Here is a 19,401-nt window from a genome sequence, read left to right as displayed (position 1 = left end):
GTCCAGTGAACTCTTGAGTTCAAGTAACTCTAGATTTAACGCCTTTTGCGTCATCCTTTTAGCATAACTGTGCTACATGTAAATAAAGTATTCAATCAAAGCAACCAGACACCCCAGAATGTTCCCTTTTTAAACGATCCAATTCATCATTTCACCTCCACAGACTACATCAAGGAACAAGTCTTTTTTTTATATACAAATTCTTTATTTACTTTTTTGGTATGGCTTCCTTTGAGGGTCCGACGAATACATTTCACTGGAGCAGTCCAAAGAACATCTCTGCTCCAGCCAGGCATACTAGAGACCTACAAATGAGCATCTAGATGCTGGGCACACAGGCAGATCCACAGATGTACCTATGGTGACATGGTAAAAAATAAAATAAAAATAAACTATACGCAGCCCATGAAATGAAATAAGAACCATACTAGCAGATCTGCCAAGTACGCCTCTCTCTTGCAGGTTATGTGGCTTCAATTCCACAACTATAAAACATACACAGTAAAATCCAGAGTGTTTAACTCTAAAAGTGTAAAAATTGACCCGTAAGAGTCCCCACAACTCTGAGTTAAATTAACACTCTAGATTTAACAAAAACTTTTTTTTTAACTTAGTATCTCCTATAAATACCTAGACATAAATATTGTAAATGTACTTTTAACTGAAATATTTTTTTAAAATGCTGTACATGAATGTCCTTTTCAGAGCAATAGTTTGTGACAAATTCTGATGATTAACAGTTAGAAAAGAGGAAAGAAATAGCTAAATAAAAAAAATGGGAGAACCTACACTGCCGTTTTTAGCTCAGTGTCCGCTACCTTCCGACATCGATAAACCAGCGCTCCCGGTCCCCCATTCGCTCACATACTGCTTGCACAATGATTATCTTTACATCCACTTGGAATCAGAATAAGGCGTCTCATCTGAACATTATTCTCTCTAAGCATCTAAACTTAAAGCAAGTCCTGTGGCAGTTGGGGTGAGAGGAGCGCTGATTTAAAAAGAAAAATATTACAAAAATTGAGTTTTATTATTAAGGCCTCTTCAATTACAAAAAGAAAAACTAAATAAAAAGGTAGTGCTGAGATCACAGTCTCAAAATGTTAACTGTGTGGGGAGGGGTTGTCTTGGGAGTCTTCTAGTGAGACGCTCAATTTTGTCCTTTTTTTGGGGGGGGAATATCAACAATCCCAGTGTGAGCTGTTATCAACCCACTGTGTGGAGCTGGACAATGTGGATGGGATGGTGGTTCTCCGTCCTTCAGTAGCTGGGATACCTGTAGATCAGTGTTTCTCAAACTTTCCAATGTCAAGGTCTCCTCTTAACTCTGACAGTGTACAAATGGAACCAAATGGACCCTGACGGGTCCATTTGGTTCCATTTGTACACGGTCAAGAGTTACAAACCTCTATGGGTCAATTTAGACCCCCATAAAGGAACCCACAGTAAAGGAACCCACAGTCCCCCTGGAATCCACTTTGAGAACCACTGCTGTAGATGACGTGATCGGCGAGCAGAGGCTGCCAAACTCACCGTCCGGTTCTCATGCACTCCTCTGTCCGTTTTTGAGAGTCCTAAAAAAGCAGCAGTGCCTTTCGTTTCACCCCACGCCTCAGGGTGCCTTTAGTTTCACCCCACGCCTCAGGGGGTCTCATCCCAAAAAGCCCTCTAATCCCACTAAACGCAAGTAACAAAAATAAGAAACATAACATCGGTAATAATAATAATAGGGTACTTACAAACATTGACAGCAACATTAATACGATAATAATAATAATAATGATAATAAAATAACAATAAAGTGTCAGCTTCTGGAAGCCCTTGGAAGTGACCACGACGTTATTTTAGGCTGTTTTAACTTCCCCGACCTGAAATCCTGACACAGTCCTCAATCAAACCCTTCCCACCCTGCCCTCCAAGCCAACGGGGAAGGGGCTCATCCATGATGGTATAGTGCAATAGTTCCGCCCTTTTCCTGAAAGCCCCTGCTGATGGCAGCAGGTTCAACTTGTAGGGCCTTTTCACCCCGTCCTGGGTGCAAGGCTCCATCACCACCTCTACTACTACTACTATAGCAGGGGACCCAGTCACCGAAATGGGAGAGGACCTGTGATGTTCTGCCGTACTTTTTATTTTTGTTTTATCTGTTAGTTTGGTCATTAAGGTCCACAGAATGAGAAGTCTGCTCTGCCGGAAACATTGCGAAAAAAAAGTTATGGCTATTTGTATATTCACTGTCCCATCGACTCCACTAGAAATATTTTTTTTTTTAAAAGAAAAGAAAACTTCTGTAAGTAGCATGTGAGGGGTCAAACTAGGGGTTCTTTGTGATTCTGAATCCATTGCAAGCATTTGTTTTGCATGAAAAACATTCCTTGGGCAAAACTTCGGCCCCCAAAAACTGTGAAAAGTGATGAGTCATCACTTTTTTTCTTCCACTTTTCACAGTTTTGGATGGCCAGAATTTTGCCCAAGGAATGTTTTTCATGCAAAACAAATGCTTGCAATGGATTCAGAATCACGAAGAACCCCTCGTTTGACCCCTCACATGCTACTTAAAGCAGATGTTTTTTCTTTTTTAAATATTTCTAGTGGAGTTAATGGGACAGGGAATATACAAATGGCCATAACTTCTTTTCGCGATGTTTCTGGCAGAGCAGACCTCTCATTCTGTGGACCTTAATGACCAAACTAATAGATAAAACAGAAAGAAAAAGTACGGCAGAAAATCACAAGTTCAACCCTATTCCTTGAGCTTTGTGGGCTTGTGGGTCCCCGACTACTACTACTTCCCCCCCCATCCCCATCACCACCAGCACCCTCCTCCCTCCCGCATCGCTCCCTCACTGCATGCGGTCTGGCTGGACGTGCTGCTGCGGGGCATAATGGAGGAAGGCTTGGGCCGGGCCGGGCGCGGAGGCGTGAACGGCGGCCGCGGCGGCGGTGGCTGCCGTGGCCGGGCCCGTGGCGGCGGAGGGGCTGGGGGCGTAGCTGTAGCCCAGGAAGCTGGCCGGGGAGGCGGCGTACGGGTACTGCTGCTCGAAGGCGGCCTGCGCGTACTGGCTGTAGGCGGCGCTGTAGTCCAGGTACGGGCTGCTAGACACGGAGGTGGAGACCTGAGTTGGCATCACCAGGCTGGGCTGGACGAAGGCTTGGGGGTAGACGTACTGCTGGGCCAACCTACACACACAGAAACAAAGACAAACAGGTTTAGTTTGTTTAGTTTTCTTTTTGCAATAGCAGGACAAGTAGGGCTGTCACGATTATGACATTTTACACAACGATTAATTGTCACACAAATAATTGCGATTAACGATTTAATTGTGTTTTTGTCGTTGACAATTACATTTCCGTTTGGCTTTTAGGCTTTGAAGTTGCACATGGTAGATATGACACTTTTGTATGTTTTTGTCTTTTTGTTCTTGTCTCTTTTACGTTTGGGGGGGGGGGGGGGGGGGGAATAATAAATAATTAAGATGTATATTGTGATAATGGGGACCTATAAGGCATTGTAAGAATATTTTGTTGAAATAATTAATGCCTGTCAAAAACCCAATAAACAAATGTTTACAAGCTCACAAGCTCGCAACGCGTCAGGATGCGATGCGTTGTGATCTTGTAGAGCTGCCATTTCCACCATTTCTGAAAATGTATGAACATTTTTCAACATTCACAATTATGACGATTATGACAAAATAACTGCGATTAGACGATTATGTAATAATTGTGACAGCCCTAAGCAGAACAAGAGAGAACACTTCGAGGCCTGGGTTCCATCGTTTTGACGACGTCGTTCCCACAGGGCCAGCGTTAATCTTTCTTTGTCTTGAATCTACTGTGTCATTATCACACCTGGCTGCCATTCACCGCAGTACTAATGTGTAAATAAAATAAAAAAAGAGTGGGTTAGGAGGAAGGGAAGGTGACTCAACCCTCTGTCTGTGTCAGTTAGAAAAACCTACTAAACCTGTTGGGCCGGGCCTCTAGAGAGTGGCGGGGGGGCTCGGGCGATAGAGGCAGCCGTTACTGACAGGTTTTCAAGCTCAGGCACCATCCGAGTGTTTTAACAGCTGCTACTCTTCACTCGCTGCATGCGCACACTCACGCGCACACACACACACAAAAAGGGGAAGTGTGTGCTAAAAGGCGGCCGAGAACTTTTTTAGACTCGTAGTTCCCATTTGGTGTATTAAAATCTCATACGTCGTCGCCGGTTGGAAACCTTGTATCTCCAGTTTAAAAAAAAATAAGTTTCCAAATGTGTACGTTCTTTCGCAAAGTAAAGCCCTGCTTCATCATTTATACAAGGCTGACGCAGGGCGGTGCGAGGTGTTGTGTGCTTGTAGATCGGCTGTTTTCACTAGTTTAAATCATTTTTAAATTAAAAATGCAAAACGAATGGTTTTGGACATACAAGGTTTTCACCCGACAACGACGACATACTAGCTGTCAAAGCCTAATGACGAGGATGGAGCCGGCAGTGATGAGGGGAGCTTATCGGCCTGAGGTGTCAGGCTCTGCTGGGCCTCACGACACGGCCAGGCCTCTCAGATTAGAGCTGTGGTGGTCTGGGGACTGTACTGGTCTCTCCTCCCTTCTGTCTTCACTTTGCCACTCCATCCATGGAGTGCATGTGTGGGGTGGGTCTATTTTTACCCAGGCCTGAGCACCTCTCATGGGATTGTTGCTCTGTAGAGGACTGAGGGAGGGATGGTGGTGGCAGGGAGGAGAGGACCCCCCAATTCCATATAAAGGACGATGTTAAGTTTGATTGCTTTCAGAGCCTTATAGTTTACCCTTGGTACTAGAGCTGAGGGAAAACACCCACAGAGACAGAATGTTGTTCACTGCAAACAACAACAACAGCAGCAGCAGCAGCAGAGCAGTAGTAGTAGTAGTACACACAGAAAGACGGGAAAGTCACTCAAATGTCACTCTGAATCACACAGTAGAGCTGCATCTCAGTACAGAGGGAAAAAGAACATTCTTCTCTCTGGCTTGGTTGTCAATATAATATCGCTGTTCTGTCAGATTAGTGGTCAGGAGGAAAACAAAGGATGATTGTAATTGACATGTAATGAGAGGCAGCTATTAAAGGGCAACTTTTGCCCGATTTTTAACCTGAAGCCCATTGTTCTATTGTGAGCGGGGACACATGAAAAGATGAGGGAACAAAGAGCTTGCTCTCAAAAGTAACTGAAGAAATTGTAGGACGATGGGATTCAGGTTAAAAATCTGCAATGTTGCCCTTTAAGTCAACAGGAACACAGCAAAAAGGTGGATTTTTAACCTGAATCCCATTGTTCTATTGTGAGCAGGGACACGTGAAAATATGAGGGGAACGCTTCCCAGTGCATTCGGTGTCTCAAAGAGCTTGCTCTCAAAAGTAACCGAAAAAAAGAAATGTGTCATTGTAAGACGATGGGATTCAGGTTAAAAATCTGCAATGTTGCCCTTTAAGTCAACAACAGGAACACAGCAAAGGGTGGAAGCATGCAAGGACAGGAATGCCAGCACATATTACTCCTGTCCACCCCACCCCGACACAACACTTCAACTTCAGCCAGCAGCACCCCAGTCACCACCACTGCAAACCCCAAACCATGCCATAATAGGGAAGAGTTACCACCGCAATCGGTATAAGCTCTTCCCTTCATATCACACACACACAGAAAGATAAAAGTCACTTCAAATCCATCACAGCACACTGCACTGCACTCTCAGGTCATCACTAGCACCTTGGAGAGGGGGGTGGGGGGGCACACAAATTCTGCAAACCCTCGTCTGGACTAAGCACCATACATGTCCTGCACTGCGGGCATCTTCCATCCCCCTGGTCAGGTGGACTGGTCAGCTGGTAGCATACCAAGATAGGAAGGAGTTGATAGGGAGAATAGTGATTATTTACTAGTTAGCAATGACACAAAAAGGTCACTGGTATCAGTCAGTCAATACAGGGGTGTGATGCAAGACACAGGAATAAGATTAGAATAATAACCACAAAAAATGACTAAAGGGTTAAAGAAAACAAAAAGTAAACTCCTGTTGGTACTGATTGCAAGGGAGTCACATGAAAACAATCCAGGGGAAAGAAATGATGACATCGAAGTGCACACACACTTTTGGAGAAGTTCAGAATAAGACTAGAAGCAGTGCTCTTCCGAGCACAGGTCTCCACCAGGCCGTGCGTACTGGTGGTGTTACTGTATAATAGGCCAATGTAAAAAGGGTGGCATATGTTCCTCACCTTAGATCTTTCATGGCAATCGGACGCTGCATGCATGATTTGAAGCATTGTGTTCCAAAAATGTGTTTTGCTAAAGTCTACCTAATGGTGGCGCTATAACAGGCCAATGTGAAAAAGGTAGCATTTGTTCCTTGACCTAGTGGGAATATGTGTGGCAAATTTCACGGTAATCGCAAGCTGCGTTGATGATTTGAGGCATTTTGTTCAAAAGCGGAGCAATCCTGCAAAATTTGGAAGCTAATATTAGCCAATCAGGATGGAATATGAAATATCAGACTGATCGGACTTGATCACATGACTATAGAGATACCGTGTACCAATTTGCGTGATTTTTGCATAAAATCTCAAGGAGTAATATCCAAAAATGTGTTTTACATATGTCGGCCCAAAGGTGGCGCTATAAAAGGCTGATGTGAAAAATGCAGGGCAAAGGTTTATCCTTAGCCTCTAGGGAGTGCGCTTACAAAGTTTGAAACTGATCGGTGGAGTTATAGGTAAAACCACAAATCGGCCTGTTATAGCGCCACCATGAGGCTGATTTTAAAAGAATTAAGTGGCATTTCTTCCTCGGCCTAGTGGGAACGTGTGTGCGCGATTTCATGATAATTGCACTTTGCGTTTGTGATTTGAGGCATTTTGTTCAAAACGGCTCAATCCTACAAACTTTGGAAGCCAATCTTAGCCAATCAGGATGCAATATGCAAAATCGGACAGATCTGTGTCGATCACATGACTGTCGAGATACTGCCTACCGATTTGTAGGATTTTTGGACAAAATCTGTAAGAGTAGTAGTAGTGCACAGAAATGTGTTTTGCGAACATCGGCCACTAGGTGGCGCTAGAAAAGGCCCATTTGAAAGATTTAGGGCAGAGGTTCTAGATTGGCATCCAGGGAATGTGTGTGCTCACTTTGGCAGCGACCGGGCCAACGGCGACTGAGATTAGGTGCTCACAAACTGCGAGGACGCACGGACGGACGCACGCACGGACGGACGGACGCACGCACGGACGGACACACGGACGGAGGGGAAAACATACTCTCCCTCAGCCTTCGGCTGGTGGAGACAATAATGACAAGAGATAGTGGCAGCTGTAGCTGAGTGAGTCCCAGGCAAAACTGTCCGCGTTTTCACCAACATGGGGTGGAATATTCAAATCACACCATTACATATTTCCCTCAAAACAAGGGGGCTGTACAGCCATGTTAAAGAGGCCTACTGTAGTTGGCAGAGATATCCAATATACATGAGTGAAAAGGAACAGCGCTACAGTCTTACATACTACTACTCTGACTTCTAACTAGTAAGCAAATGAACGCCAACCCCCCACCCACATACACAATCTACACTTTGCCCTTGCAGTGCTACCGAGCTACTAACAAAGAAGCATTCACTCTCACACTCACAGCTTTCAAAGATGACCATACATGAGTGCTGTGAGGCACATCTAGCCTACATTCACATACATGTATAATGAGCTGGCTTTCTCTGTGCTGTTAGCAGTGTGCGTGTGTGTGTCAGTGTGTGTGGGTGTGTGTGGCCAGAGGCAGCTTTACTTGACCTCTGCTTTAGATGAAGTGACCCGGCATGCAGCGGAGAAGTGCATTGGCACAAAAGCAGTGCAACCCTATAGGGATGGACTGAATAAGAAGATGGTATCATCATCCTACCATTTTAAATACCCAGGCAGAAGGGATGTATACTGTCAAATACGTCAAAAACGAGAGATGGCTGGCTAGTGGCTAGCAGGGGACTTCAACAGGGGGTCTGAGACCCATAGGGGGTCCTCAGAGTTACTACAGGGGGTCCTCCAAATGTTTGTGTGATAGAAACTTTTTTTCTCCTTTTTTATATTAACCACTTGAGTGTGTCTGCGAACTTAAGCCAAAAATAGCAGATATACAAGCTCACAACGCCTCACGCTGTGACTGCGAGGCATTGTGAGCTTGTACATCGTCTATTTTCGGCAAAGAGCTTTGGTGTAGAGGGGGAAAAGAGCAGACTAAGTACTGTACATAGTGAAAGGACAAGTTTAAGTATCGACGGTTCAAGTGGTTAAATATCTGAAAACACCAATTTACATGAATCCAAAATAATAGATGATGGGGGTCCCTGCTTCATCCCTCTCTCAGCTAAGGGGTCCTTGGCCTGAAAACGTTGAAGACCCATGGGCTAGAGGCTAGCATAGAAAACAGAATGGGGAAACGACATTGACAAGGGTGACGACTGACGAGCCCGCTGGGTCAATCGAGGATCTCTGACAGTGCAGTCAGTGGCGATGGGCAGAATGTGGATGATGACCAGAAGATCGGGGGTCAGCTGTTTTTTCTGCTGACAGTGTGCGAGAGTTTGTTGGCTGACAACATGTCACTCATTCGAAAACAGGGGTCTTCAACAGGGGGTCTGGGACCCCTAGGGGGTCCTCAGAGTTACTACAGGGGGTCCTCCAAATCTTTATGCGATTTCTCATTTTTTTTTATATTAACCACTTGAACCCTAGCGTCCATATTCAGAGAATTCTTTAGCCAAAAATAGCAGATCTACAAGCTCACAACGCCTTGCGCTGCGAGGCGTTGTGAGCTTGTAGATCGGCTATTTTCGTCAAAGAGCTTTGGTGTAGAGGGGAAAAAGAGCATATTATTATTAAGTACAGAGTGAAAGGTCAGGTTTTTTAAGACAGTTCAAATGGTTAAATATCTGAAAACACAAATTGACATGAATCCAAAATACACTGAAGATTGTGCTGTTAAACGATGAAACTATATTGATCTCTGTAAACTCTCTCTGAAAAGGTTGTGGGGGTCCCTGCTTCATCTCTCTCTCAACTAAGGGGTCCTTGGCCTGAAAACGTTGAAGACCACTGGTCTAAAAGACTGTGCTATTCCAGCTGGACTCTCAAACCACAGACGCTGTGATTACGTGGTCAGCGCGGTATCTGGTTAGCTACCAGCGCACCCTTATGCATCATCAGCCGTTAATGTGCATTTGTGGTCGTGACATTTGTGGTTGTCTGATGAGCTAATCTGAGGAATCCGCACGATTATCGCACCCGGTAGCCAAATATTGCTAGAAGATTAGATAAATACCTCTCAGTGCCTGACGACGTCTCACTGAAAACTAAAACAAAGTGTGAGGACAGTGGCTAGCAAAGAGCCTAGCGAAAGAAAAGCATCAAGGCTTGAACAAGAGCTCAATATTTGCCCGCAGGAAAAGACTTGTGGCGATTGGAGAAAATGGCTGGATTGATGCTTTATTGCAGTGATTCTCAAAGTGGATTCCAGGGACTCTGTGGGTTCCTTTAGGGGGGTCTAAATTGACCCATACAAGTCTGTAACTCTGACAGTGTACAAATGGAACCAAATGAACCTGTTAGGGTTCATTTGGTTCCATTTGTACACTGTCAGGTTCCATTTGTACACTGTCAGAGTTAAGGGGAGACCTTGAAATGTGAAAGTTTGAGAAACACCTGCATCTCTCCTACTGAGAACCAATGCTTCATTAGGCACATAAATGCATAGAAAAACCTTCCCCATCTCCCTTTGCACTTCACCCCCACCTCCCTCCTGAATCCACCCTCCTCCTCCTTGTGTCACAGAGGTGTCGGTTTTCAGTGGCTCTGTCTAATCGCTCTCTGACACCCCGGTAGGAACAGAACACTGCCGGGGAGAGGAGTTTTAAAAAATAAAAACACAGCTCCTTCCTCCATGGGCACCAGGAAGAAAAGAACACAGGGAAATGGACACACACACACACACACACACACACACACACACACACACACACACACACACACACACACACACACACACACACACACACACACACACACACACACACACACACACACACACACACACACACACACACACACACACACACACACACACACACACACACACACACACACACACACACACACACACACACACACAAGTAGAAGAATGGATAGAGTGTGGACCACACGATTGAAAACGTCCCTGGTTCGGTTCCGTCCTGTGCCGAGGGCCCTTCCTCCTCTATGCCCCAAGTTTCCCTGTCTGTCTGCTCGACAGCTGCTGTGACAGCTGCTGTATTGAGAAAAGTGTGGAAGAGACGATGTGTGAAAGATGAATATGCACATTTTTAAAGACACGTGGCCCTTCTACATTCTCCTCTGTCAGGACGAGTGTCCCCTAGCATTGGCGACACCTTCAAAACTTCTACGGATCACAGCTATGCCTTTTCCTCGCTCTCTCAATGTTGCACACAGCGCAGGGGGTCCGGGACCCCTAGGGGGTCCTCGGAGTTACTACAGGGGGTCCTCCAAATCTTTGAGTGATAGAAACCTTTTTTTCTCCTTTTTTATATTAGCCACTTGAACCCTAGTGTCCATATTCTGGGAATTTAGCCCAAAATAGCAGATCTACAAGCTTACAACGCCAACGCGAGGCGTTGTGAGCTTGTCGATCGGCTATTTTCGGCAAAGAGGTATGGTGTAGAAGGAAAAAAATACCACACTTAAGTACAGAGTGAAAGTTTATTTAGTATTGGCGATTCAAGTGGTTAAATATCTGAAACAAATTGACATGAATCCAAAATACACGGAGGACTGTGCTGTCAAACGATTAAACTATATGGAATCTATGATAAGGTTACAGGGGTCCCTGCTTCATCTCTCTCTCAAGTCTCAACTAAGGGGTCCTTGGCCTGAAAACGTTGAAGACCCCTGGGATAGATGATACACTGCTACATCACTGATCGACACCCCTAGTCGTGTACAAAAACCTTCTCCCCCTCCCGCTCTCACACACACACCACATGTCGAAGGGCTTGCAGGCGGGAGTGTTTTTGATAGAAAGGCCATTTGTGTGCTTTATGTCTTAGTGAGGGGCTGTGTCTGTCAAGCAGCACAGAGGAACCTCAGAGGCAGGGAGACAGGTGCTGTGTCTCTCTCTCTGGGGCGGTGGTCATGGGAGATTAAGGGGGTGTAAAAGGCTGTAATAAGAGCCAGCACCTGTCAGACACATGCCACTGAGCGGCACACTGCTGCCGCAGCCTTCAAACCCTCGGGGCTCTGGCGCCATCCCTCGTTACTATGGCAACGAGAGCATGGGCACGGAGGGACTTCCTTGTGCCCTCTTGAAACTCTTGGAACATGAATGGATAAGCCCCCAGCGGGTCTTGAGAGGTGAACTGTGCATCCTTGTATCGCTTCTTGTCGCATATTTTTGATCGACACTAGTATTGTATTATGCAGATGTTGGAAACTTTTTCCACATTTATTAGGTCATTTAGGACAGTGGTTCTCAACCTGTGGCTCCGGACCCCCAGAGGGGTCCCCACTAAATTTTAACACAGTAGACAGGCCAACATACAGGGTACCTGCACATTCCCAAAGTGACAATTGAAGGCCGATCTACATGCTCACAACGCCTCGGGTTGCGAGGCGTTGTGAGCATACAGAACCGTTATACAAAATGTAATGCCTCAACTCTTAGTGCTCGTAGGATGGGGGGTTCCTGGTTAAAATATGATTCTTTTGAGGGTCGCGGCCTGAAAAGGTTGAGAACCACTGATCTAGGACATACCACATATTGGTTTCTTGACCACAAATGCTAAAGACGTTAGATTTAGATAGCATGTTGATCAGACAGATGCTAGGTTTGATGTTGACATGGTATCCTAGTTCTTTGAAGCACCAATTTGTTTTTCCTTTAACTCTACCCACATGACCTGATGTTTGCCGACTAGAGTTCATGTCATAGCCTCTGATAGAAAAGCCCAAATTGTGAATGTCAGGATTCATCTGGGACTCTTCTATGGTATCCCCAAATCCTCATTTATAATTTGTTGTAGACCGTGAATATCCTGAACCTCTCATCCAAACCCCGCCCAACCCCACTGAGGTTGATCCGACGTTGTTTGGTTTGCTTTGGACCTTTACCATAAAGCGATGACATCAGAGAATACGGGTAGAGTGTAGCCTAGTTTATACATTGTCAGAGTGGTGTTGCTTGCCAAGGCATAAATTAGGCTCATCTCTCCCGTGGTGACACAGCCATTAACTGCTCAGCAGACCGTGTAGGACTGAGACACATCTCCATCCAAGCCACTTCTACAATACTGCCATTTTGTGGGCAGCGCTTTTGCCAGTACAGCACAGGTAAAAAAATAATAATAAAAGGAGTCAGTATACTCATTCACCCCAGGAATGTCCTATCTAACTTATCTTATTACCACAGATATGTTAACAATTGCCCAACCCTTGCAATGCTCAAATATGTTAATAGAGTACTTGCGGAGTTTCACATAGACGTGAAATTGACGCGCACTTTCCAGCGGCCTTGTTTGTCAAGAGAAATAACAGCCCAGTAGCTCAACAGAGGGGTAGTACAACTGAACACAACAAGGGAGTGCCTACTCCCACTCGCTTACCCATACTGCCTCTGGATGAGCGCTGGGTGAATGGGCTGTACTCCGATAGATATGCCTGGAAGACAGAGGAAGCCAGCAGTCAGACACGCATTTGCATTTACAGAGGAGGACTGCAGAACAATGCACAGAGACTAAACAGAGGCAGGGCTTGTTTCAAACATGCCAATATTGCCACAAGAAAATGGAAGATTTTTTTTTCCTTCTGTGGATTAACTTATGTTAAAAATGCAAATTAAACTATTAAAAAAAGAAAAAGAAAAAAGGATGAATATGTATTATGAGAGATGGTAATATAAACTGCTTATTTCGAACGCGTGGATCAAAACACTGTTCCGGTTCCAAGGGCGGAGTGCTTGTTTTCGATGGAGATGACGGAGGCGCGCCGTCTCAGGCGACCATGAGCCATGTGAGACACTGGCGGTCGCATGAGCCAACTCAGATTCGTTACTAAGTTATGTGCTGTTAAGGACAGAATAGTAAATCTTTGTCCCCCCGACTTTCGGCACCTTCGCACGGTCCAGTTGAACACAATGGAGCGCTCCCTACCTCCGGTTCAGCCAATCACAAGCTTCCGTGGGCGGGTCTTAACTGGGACCAGAACAGCGTTTTGATACACGCTACTGAAGGGGGATAGGCTTTTTCCAAACACCATCGTTCTCACCTGTTTGCATGCTGCGAGGTTTGGCACCAAGGTAGGCCAAGTTGACGTTGGCCTTCCTCCCATCGATGATGGGGTTGGGGTCCTTGCAGGCCCTCTCCGCTGCCCCTCGGTCCGTCATCGTCACCTGGGGGAAAAGAGACGTGCTCGTCAGCATATTCTCAAAATGAGCATGTTTCCTCTCAAATCAAGATTGGCCGAGGAGGAAGCGCTCACAAGAAAAGAGCACCATGCTGTGGCTATGGTCACCGTGACCCCCTAGGTACGAGAACAAAACAGTTTGAAATAAAAACAGACTCCATTCGTCTGTCATCATAAAAGAAAAATCCCCCTAGATGTTTACCTCTCCCTTTTTTTCCGGAAAAGAGGAAACTACAAACAAAAGAACAATGATTAGCTGTTGGAAATGACACAAACAGCCACTTGACTGTAGGGCTGTCACAATTATTTATTACATAATCGTCTAATCGCAATTATTTGACATAGTCACAATTATTTTTTGATGATTGTTTACATGTTGAATTTTCTTTAAGTTCAAACATTTAAAAAATAGTAGAGCAAATAGTTGTGAGCTTGTAGATCGGCTATTTCCACTATCAATGTTCTTTTTTAAGTATAAAAGTTGTCAAATATGTCAGTAATTTCTTTGTATATTTAGGTCACGTGTCATATCTACCATGTACAACTTCAAAGCCTAAAAGCCAAGCAGAAATGTAATTGTCAACGACAAAAACACAATTAAATCACACAATTATTTGAGTGACAATTAATCGTCATAAAATGTCATAATCGTGACAGCCCTACTTGACAGCAATGGACAGAGACAGACCTGTTGAGATATGGATCTTGGAAGAATAACAGGGGGCTTATCCAATTAGGGAAGAGATATTAAGAAGAGTGTTAGGTTCACCCGCCTCCCCTTCTCTCTCTCTCTCTTCCTGGCATTAGATAATCCCTTCTGCTTTGATTGCCCTCTTCTGCCAACTCAGTGGGTTCAGACACCTCCATATGTGTAACGTCACCCACGTGCAACATTATCGTGTAGGCTGGCAGCTACTGCATGTCTCGCAATGTTTCAGAGGCAGTTCACCACTTCCATGCTGGAGGAATGAGACCACACTGGGCGCTTTTCGACCGGCAAAGAACCGGTTCGGGTTCTTTCTCCCGCCTATGGGATGAACCAGAGGTGAGCTTTTCCATCGAGAACCAAGTTGGTTCCGAACCGTAAAAGTTGGTTCGGAACGGGAACCACAAAATCCTTGGTTCCTCTGGTTCAATCTGGTGGAAACACAAGCCGGTTTGCAGGCCGGTTTGCAAGAACGAACCAAGGTTCCAAGAAAGTTGAGCGGCACTGGTTAGACTTGAACCAAGGTTCTTTTGGTGGAAAAGGCCCCACTGTGTTGTGTGAACGCAGAAGAAAAGGGGACTAAAAACAGGAGGCCATGTTTACATTGTGAAGAACTGTGCTGAGGGGGTGGTTTACTAAGCCACTACTGTTGGCTTTTTTTTTTTTTTTTTTTCAACCGTGGCACCCCCCCTCCCCATCCCATCCAATCAACCACCTCCACTGACGGGTGCACTCAGCAACAGGATTAACAGGTTGCCCTGTGGGTTCGCAATGGAAAAAAAAGCGGTACTGGCTTGCCTACTGTACTGCACACATTGCAGATCACCTCAGTGTGAGTATGTGAATTAGTTATCTCTTGCTCTCTCTGGCTCCTGGCCCCAAGGCAGGCCCACATTGCTGTGAGCCTGTCCAACCTGAAACACCAGGCTCACACTCAGCAGCCGTTGACACATAAACTAGATTCACAGGACAGTTTTTCCTTGGGAGTCCTTATGGGGGCTTATGTGTAAACACACAGAGAGCAATTGTCTTACATTGCTCTAGATGGATGTAAACACACATACAGTAACAATTTTCCATTCCATCTTTGGCCCACCCCGTTGCTGTGATGATGCATCCCTCCAAAGTATCTGGTAAATATTTGCATTTCTTGTTATGCTTCTGTTCTTTGTGTCAGAGTGTATGACACGTTCTTTATCCGCCTCAAAGAGAAATGTCAGCCCTCCCAACGGACAGAGTCAAGACATCAAAAAGCAAGCTCCTTGAAGGCCTTTCATCAATTAGGAGCAGCCATGGCCGAGAATCAAGTTATGGCCAATGCTGTGACCCTCCGCACAGTTGGCCTCCAGATCAGATGACAACATGTAGGTCACAGACTGCTCCTCTCAATTATCATTTTCTATCCAACCACTTAACCAGAGCTTCCAAACTAAGACACTACTCTTGTTTCCCCCGGGAGTCTGGGACAGTCCTCGCTATTGAGAGAAACTTGAGTCAAAGGGAAAACTGTCTGTGACCATCTGAGGGGATGGCGGTGTGTTGCTTGCTGGCCTGCAGGCAGACAGGGTGCAAAACAAAGTGCTGCTCTAATAGCACGTGTGGCCAATTAGATCGTTTTAGGTTAGCACGTCCTTCCAAATAAGTGATTTATTGCTTGGAATGGCAGACTGAAAGTGAGGCAAGGTCGACCAGTTCTTAAAAAAGAACGGAAAAAGAGAAGAAAAATCACCATCACCATATAAAGCAATGGACTGGGGTCTACATGCACACGCACACTCACACTCACACACACACACACCTCTTTAAAATGATAAGCTGTACTGTTCAGTCACCAGTGGAGGGCAAGTTTGTGGATGGAGCTCTTTTAGGGGGGTTGTGGGGGGGCATAGACATATGTCCAGATATAATCTTCTTAGTCTTAGTTGTCCATCAACTCGTGATCCCTCATCCTCATTAAGCTAAAATAACAGACCGTGCGGCTGTGAGTTACTGCAATATCAGACCTCGATGTAGGATCAGTTTCTACAAGTATCTGAATGATGATGACCAGCTAAAAACACAACTAGCATAGCATCATTGTGGGTGTAGTGTCCACACATGTTGGCCAAATAGTCAGGTATGGCATACAATAAACCCCAACCTAAAGAAACAGTTCTGCTTTAACCAGTGGTGTAATGTAACTAGTTAAGTACAATTTGTAGGTATTTGTACTTTACTTGAGTATTTCCAATTTCCAGTACCTTTACTACCTTTACTTCTAGTTCTACTCCACTAGGCCTACATTTCGGATCCAAATATTGTAGTTTTACTCCACTGAAAAGGTTATGTAGATTTTGATAATTATTACAAAACCTACATTAACAATTTCAGCCCTGTATACATTGATTGCAGCCTTTTGAAAATAGACGATCTACAAGCTCACAATGCTTCCCGAATCCCGATCATGCAACGCATTGAGAGCTTGTAGATCTGCCATTTTCAAAAGACGTTTATACACATTTGAAAACTTGAAATGGGGATATTCTGCTCAATGAGTATTTTTATGCCAGTACTGTTGTACTTTTACTCAAGTACAGTTTGAATTCCGGCCCTTTTACTTGTAACAGCATTCCTATATTGCATTATTGATACTTTTACTTGCCGAAAATAGCCGATCTACAAGCTCATCGTGAGCTAGCTTGTAGATCTGCTATTTTTTGGCTAAAGATGCGAGTACTTTTTCCCACCCCACTGAAAACACACACAGGCTGGACAGTCACCAAAGTTGTGACAGAGCAGAGAGCACGCGCCCTCCGCTCCGTCTCAATCTTATGACAGACATTAGTGGGAAAATGATCATGTTGTCTTCTTGTTTTTTTCCCCCTCTCCCCCTCTCTGCTTGCTTGCTTTACTTACAAAGCCATATCCTCTGGACTTGCCGGTCTGCCTGTCCGTTATCACCACAGCCTCGTCTATGTCCCCGAAGGCTTCGAAATACTTCCTCAGGGAAGCATCGTTCGTGTGGTAGGGCAAGCCGCCCACGAATATCTTGGTGAAAGTCGTGTCTTTTTGAATGGCCGTAGGATGCATGACTTCTAGGGCTCCGTGGTTCATATACTGGTGCAGAAGCATTGGTCACCCCGGTCAACACAACACACCAACTTTAACAAATGTAACCACTCGTTTAACTTCCCAGCATCAATAAATAAGGCAACGCGGAAAAAAATAAAGTGCAGTACAGCGTTGTTGTGTTCTAGTTTGGTTTGTCCTTCTGCGTTGCGGTCCTTAAAAAGTTGTGGCAACCTGGCTATAATGACATCTAGTCGCTACGCATCACGCTGCTTCTTCAGTCGGCACCGTCACGTCAAAACCAGTTGCCTCTTCTTGTGTTGAAATGTTCCGGGAAGATTTTATACTCCGGCACTTTGACCACGCCCCTCGCCGGCTCTCGGCCAATCGACGCGCAGGGTCCGGGTGACAGCTGGGGCTATAGCCCCTCCCCTGGCCCCGCCCACCGGCGTTCTCGTGCACCTGCTTTTGTCCTTTACGACACAAAGAAAAGCTTCTGCTGCTCTGATGCTGCTGTGAGCAGAAAGCGCGCCTCAGGCACGTTACAATACGCTGCAAATTGCAATAAAGAAGTTATTGTCTGGCCAGTTAGTTAAACCAATCTAACAATTTCAAAAAGTGGTATACCCACCCGACCCCCCCTTACACATGAACTGCTTTAGCTGGATAAATCAAACATGCATCGTTAACGTTTACCAGATAATACTGCGACGCACATGGTTTTTGAGCCTTACATCTCTTTAACACATCTTAACACAATCTTTGAATATCTGTGTCTGTGACATGTTGAACCCAATAAAGCACTAACTATTAGCCAGTGGTGTAAAGTAATTTTTATTTTCTTTACTATTTTCAATACTTTTACTCCACTTTAGGCCTATACTCCAATTGTATTATAACTTTAGTATAGTTACAAGTCACTTTGTACAATTTGATTTTACATAACACACCATTGTGAGCTTGTAGATCAGCTATTTACAAAATATTTTTTAATACATTTTGAACTTGTTAATGCCCAATATGTAGGCCTACTTTTACCTTTGGTAGTCTACTTTAAGTATATTTTGATATACTTTTACTGAATACATTTTTAATACGGTACTTCAACTTGTGTCTACATTGCAGTATTGAGACTTTTACTTGAGTAAAATATGTAAGTTTTTCTCCCATGACTGGATATAGCTATAGTTGCTTATAGGCCCGCCACGTAGGCCGCCTTCAACTGTGATCCTGTCATAAAGAAAATTACTATTATTTGCTCTAGCATTCATGACCCGTAGAAGAGGCAAAGAACTCAAACACTGATATGATCCTTAGCAACATATTACCCCAACGTAAAAAGTTTCACAAAAACTCACTTGTGTGTGTGTGTGTGTGTGTGTGCGTGTGCAAGCACCCATTGGTTTCATTTACCCTGAAATGTCAAGTGTTTCATTAGCTGAGAAATCAATCGTGCATTTCAAAATAAAACCAGTCTCATAGGACCCTGAGCATTGAACATTCTAGTGCAAATAAAGTGATTTAGAGATTGTGTCAAGCTTGCTTCTTAGTTGAGCTGGAGTCATATTATGTTCTGTTGGATACAGGAGACTGGTACAGTTTGGTGCAGCAACTGAACTCTATTTCCATCATTGATCAAAAGGAGGTAAAAGGGAATCTTTCCAAGATATTGATACATTGCCCATGCCCTGGCTGTAAAGTCCAAGAACCCATTGTCTGGATTACTAGCTCCATCTGAGGGCTAACCAACAGTACCTTCCCAGTTCTCACCTTCGGTTCCTTGGAGCTCTACTGCTAAGTACCCAGGGCCAGACTAACAGTGAGGTGACACCCTAATGACCTCAATAAAAAGGGGTTTAATTCACACTTTCCTCTGTATGAGCTGGTTCACTTCTCACACAGACTTATTCATATCCTCCTGATAAACTCCCCTATCTCCCCAACTCTTTCCCTGTCAAAGGACCATACCTTGCATGAGAATTCAACTGCCCTGCTTTGATCCTGTCTGTCTACCCCCCTGACCACCTCTACAGGTTGCTAGCAGGCCCAGGGCCACTACTCCGAGTAGACAGACTGCTCCATCTGCTGGTGACAAGGATGAAAACACACATTATCGTGGTTGCTGTTCAAGGTTTATCCATTTCATGTCATGGTGAATTCGATGTACAGGAGAGGCCCACATGAATTG

General features: G+C 44.8%; 1 protein-coding gene across 1 annotated transcript; it reads right to left on the bottom strand.

Moving 5' to 3' along the window:
- Nucleotides 1-2,843: 2,843 nt before the first annotated feature.
- LOC308287626 (RNA-binding protein 38-like) lies at nucleotides 2,844-17,485 on the bottom strand (the record flags this gene model as incomplete). The annotated part of the gene is made up of 4 exons (XM_080728855.1): nucleotides 17,061-17,485; nucleotides 13,322-13,445; nucleotides 12,661-12,715; nucleotides 2,844-3,180 (listed from the first exon to the last, which is right to left on the bottom strand). Exons 1-4 carry the CDS (start codon nucleotides 17,274-17,276, stop codon nucleotides 2,844-2,846), a joined length of 732 nt encoding a protein of 243 aa, XP_080584981.1. The 5' UTR covers nucleotides 17,277-17,485.
- Nucleotides 17,486-19,401: the final 1,916 nt, after the last annotated feature.

The sequence above is a fragment of the Nannobrachium achirus genome (genome assembly GCF_963921795.1).
Source record: "Nannobrachium achirus genome assembly, chromosome: 6".
Lineage (NCBI taxonomy): Eukaryota > Metazoa > Chordata > Actinopteri > Myctophiformes > Myctophidae > Nannobrachium > Nannobrachium achirus.
The sequence above is the reverse complement of the archived record's forward strand: the minus strand, read 5'-3'. Positions and strand labels throughout refer to the sequence as shown.